The sequence below is a fragment of the Oculina patagonica genome, unplaced genomic scaffold (assembly GCF_052425735.1).
Source record: "Oculina patagonica isolate OP01 unplaced genomic scaffold, crgOcupat unplaced989, whole genome shotgun sequence".
In the NCBI taxonomy this organism is placed as follows: domain Eukaryota; kingdom Metazoa; phylum Cnidaria; class Anthozoa; order Scleractinia; family Oculinidae; genus Oculina; species Oculina patagonica.
This window is the reverse complement of record NW_027558898.1, coordinates 3,741-7,538: the sequence shown is the minus strand read 5'-3', so window position 1 is coordinate 7,538 and position 3,798 is coordinate 3,741. Positions and strand designations below refer to the sequence as shown.

Genomic DNA, 3,798 nt, shown 5'->3' with positions numbered 1-3,798 from the left:
TTAAATCTTATTGCAACAACACACGTTTATTTAATTCCCTAGTTTACATGAAATCTATTGTAATGCAAAATTACACAGCCGTAACTGGTACTGGTAAGATTCCACCCAGAATAATATAGAAGCTAATCTAACTGGGTGGCGCGCTGCTGTGACAAATCGAAGAGAAAAGTTCCATATATATACACAAACTAACAAAGGTACAGAAAAAAATATAATCCATAATAGTTGATAACTTAGGTGATAATTTTCACACCTATTAAAATGTGAATTTGAGTTCATGTAGTCATCAAACCAGCGGATGTTGCGCTATGTAGCCCGGGTATGTAGTCATGTATTGAATTGATCATCACTTTATCTGAACTTAACCTTTTTTGTTTCTTGTCTGTCTGTTTATTTTTTTCGTGGAATTAAACACTGCTATTTTATGTTCATTATATTCTTTACCGACAAGCAAATTGAAGCAAAACGGTAAGCTAGAACTAACAAGGCTAATTAAAAAACCATTACGAAATAAGGGTTTAAGGTAATCCTGTAAGGTTAATTATTACTGGAGACAAGGGTATAAACAAAGTCGAGATACATCAAGGCCTATGCGAAATGTTAACTCGTACAAAAAAGGTTAGAAGTTGTAAAGAAATAATTCTACGATATTCTTATTAAATCAGGAAGCAGTCAAATTTCCGCTACATTACTAATTCGGAGTTTAAATATGTGTTCAAGTCAGGAGGTAGACGTTTTTCATTTTCTGTTTACTGAGCTCATAGAAGGACAAAGGAGAAGACTTGCATGTGTGTTTTATTTTTGTTATAGTAATTTCGTGTTGTGGTAAATGAACCATTGCGCGAGTCCCTTTACAGTAATAATTTGGTTAAGCACCCTCCTTCTATTAAGCGCCCCGTTTCTAATAAGTGTTCCTCTTTTGTTTGTTATTTTAAATAAGAGCCGCTGTTCGTATAAGCGCCGCCAAAGAGAAAGTGACGTTGAAGACATTGGCAAAGAAACGCGTAAATTATGTTGCTTTCTTTCTCGTCGGCTATGAATATAATGTCGAACACTCTGAACAAACGAATTGTGTTACTGTATAAACTCCTACTGTAACAGTTATTGAGATACACTATTCTCCTTCCCTAACAAGCGCCCTCAGTTCTCCATTAAGCACGCTCCCTTGAGCTAACAAAAAAAGTAAATTAGCACTCTGGACGCTAACTCTTATCATTATAGTGTTTTAATAAGTCATGCCAACTTCTAGAGTGTACAAAATCATTTGTATATATACTGTTTTTATAGTGTTACTAACCTGTGGCACATTGGCCCGCAATTATTTCACTCCCTTTAAATGCTGAAAATTGTTCAGTAAAGTACGTTGAGGCTCCGAAAGTAAAGATGGTCGTGGGCTTATTATTTGTTTTAAAAATTAATTTTACAGTTTTTAAACAGATGACTTGTTTTCAAAAAACATGCAAAAAACTGATGTAGACCAGTGTCTGTCCATGCACTTTCGTTTGCACTCTTGTATTTTGGAAGTAGTTTATCAGGGTATGTTAAGGTGTGTTTTGAGACACTCCAGCCAAATGTTTCCAGTCTGTTCTCAGTCCAGAAGTCAGTCCGTTCTCTATTCATATGAACATAAACCTCCACACCCAAAATGTCACAAGTCACATGAATTCCTTAGTTTTACCTGATTGTACATCAACAAGAACTGGCACAATCATCAGCCTTTTAACTCGCTACTTTCGGAATATTCGCAAACACTTGATGTCTTTTCTTTCAAACTTTATGGTCATTCAAAGATTAATTGTCTTATACCCCAGTTAACAACAACAATCTTTTAAAATTGTTTGCAGAATGAACAGATCAAGCACAAAAAGCGAGGAAGGTGAATGGAGACCCGTTACATCCGATCATGAAATCATCTTGTGGTGCACAATATATATTCTTACAGCCATTGCCATACTCTGCGCAAACATATTCGCTATTTTCGTTTTTACTACAAAGAGGCTACTACGCAAGCGCAGCAACATCCTTCTCATGAATCTGGCCACTGCTGACTTAATGATTGGAGGCATTGCAGTCCCAATGTTCGTTTACATTTTCTACAAGACGTTAAGAGACTATCAATGGCAAGGAAAGATTGTAAACGAAGTGTACATTGCTGTGGATATTTTTGCAGGATTGTCCTCGATGACGATTTTGGCAGTGATAGCTTTGGAAAGAGCATATTCTGTCTTCCTTCCTCTTAAGCACAGATGCACGTCCAGAAGATCTAGATTTTATTGGCTATCAGCTGCCTTTGCATGGACCATGGCTGGTATTCTGACCTCTCTGAAAATTCTCACAGTAAGAGGAACAATTCCGCTTTCATATGACAATCACATCATTTTTGCATTCGTTTCCATTGCGTTAACCACCATTATGGTCGCATATGTATCTATTTGGACAAGAATCAGGTCTCGTAAAAAGAACACCAGTTATGTTATCAGAGAGAAATCAGTTGTGCACGCAATGCTGACAGTAACTATTTTCTTTATAGTGATGTGGCTACCTTTTTTTTTGATTAACGTAATCGGTAGTTTTGATAATCAATTACTACTGGTTGTCCCTCCAAATGTTATCTACGCTGCGAAACTAATGCATTATGGAAACTCGATCGTGAATCCTATCATATATTCCTTTAAGCTTCCGCATTTCCGCAAGGCCTTGCGTAGAGTAAGTTATAGAAGTTCTGTGAGAACAGACTTAAACGCGTAACAACAGCGCCGGTTATAATAAATCGCCTAAAGAAATCCAAATAAGCGAATGTTAACACAATGAAGACAGGCTAAAAAATTAACCATTACACGCGAAATGTGTTTCCTTTGTCTAATCTTTTTGTAGACATGTACGTAATCTTCAGGGCCTATTGGAAAATTGTAGATTTTAACATTGTTATCTTGCTTGATGCCATAACTCTTCATTCTTGTTTTCCTACCTCTACAGAAAAATTTGCACTAAAGAGTGAAAAGGTAGTTATTATTTCGATATCGTTTTGCTAGGAAACTTTTACTGATATACACTCGGTTTTATTAATATACTTTTATTGCCTATATATGCAAGCGAAAATAGAAGCCACTCGTAACATTTACACGTAACTACATCCGGAACCCTAGTGGCGCATTAAGAGTTCGCATTAAGAGTTCACATTAAGATTGTGCTTTCGATTTACTTCCGCTTTTGTCATATAATAAAAAAAAGAAAATGACACGGCGGCTTGGAAATGCGAATTTTGTTTTTTGTGTAAAAACGATATTTTATTCATTCGCTACGCCCATTTGTAAAAGGATGTTCTACTCGAAAGTAAATTTTGCATCTTCGCGCCGCCGTGTAATGTATGTAATATCCTCTATATACTTATATACAATTTAAGGTTTCAGCAGAATTTTAATTCGTGGCATAAAGGACACTCGTCGTTAAACGCATTTGACCTTCGTGCTTGTTTAACAGGCATTAAAGAATTATTTATATTCATTTATATTACGCAATATTGATCGATTTATGTTTGGACGCTTAAAAAGAGGGTTCCTAAAATAAAGGGCATAGATCTTAAAGTATTATATCTTGTTCAGTGTTATTTTATTTTCCCTATCTCATATTGTTGATCATCGTAAGCTCCCACTTTTGTTCTATGTTCTTCAATAAAATAGTCAAAAATGTCATAGAAATGGAAAAAAAAGGCTTTCATTCGCTCAAGTATACTAGGGTTCATAATTGGATTGTGGGAGGCCAGGTGCAGTGACCGAGCGTTGGACTCCAGATCTAGAG

General features: G+C 36.0%; 1 protein-coding gene across 1 annotated transcript; it reads left to right on the top strand.

Moving 5' to 3' along the window:
- The first annotated feature begins 1,845 nt into the window (after window positions 1-1,845).
- LOC144641488 (adenosine receptor A3-like) lies at window positions 1,846-3,510 on the top strand. Its single transcript, XM_078500490.1, has one exon. The coding sequence runs from the start codon at window positions 1,846-1,848 to the stop codon at window positions 2,746-2,748; it is 903 nt and encodes a 300-aa protein (XP_078356616.1). The 3' UTR covers window positions 2,749-3,510.
- The last annotated feature ends 288 nt before the right edge of the window (window positions 3,511-3,798 follow it).

Excerpts from the sequence above, each read along its gene's own strand:
- LOC144641488 (XM_078500490.1), top strand. The coding sequence starts at position 1,846 with ATGAACAGATCAAGCACAAAAAGCGAGGAAGGTGAATGGAGACCCGTT.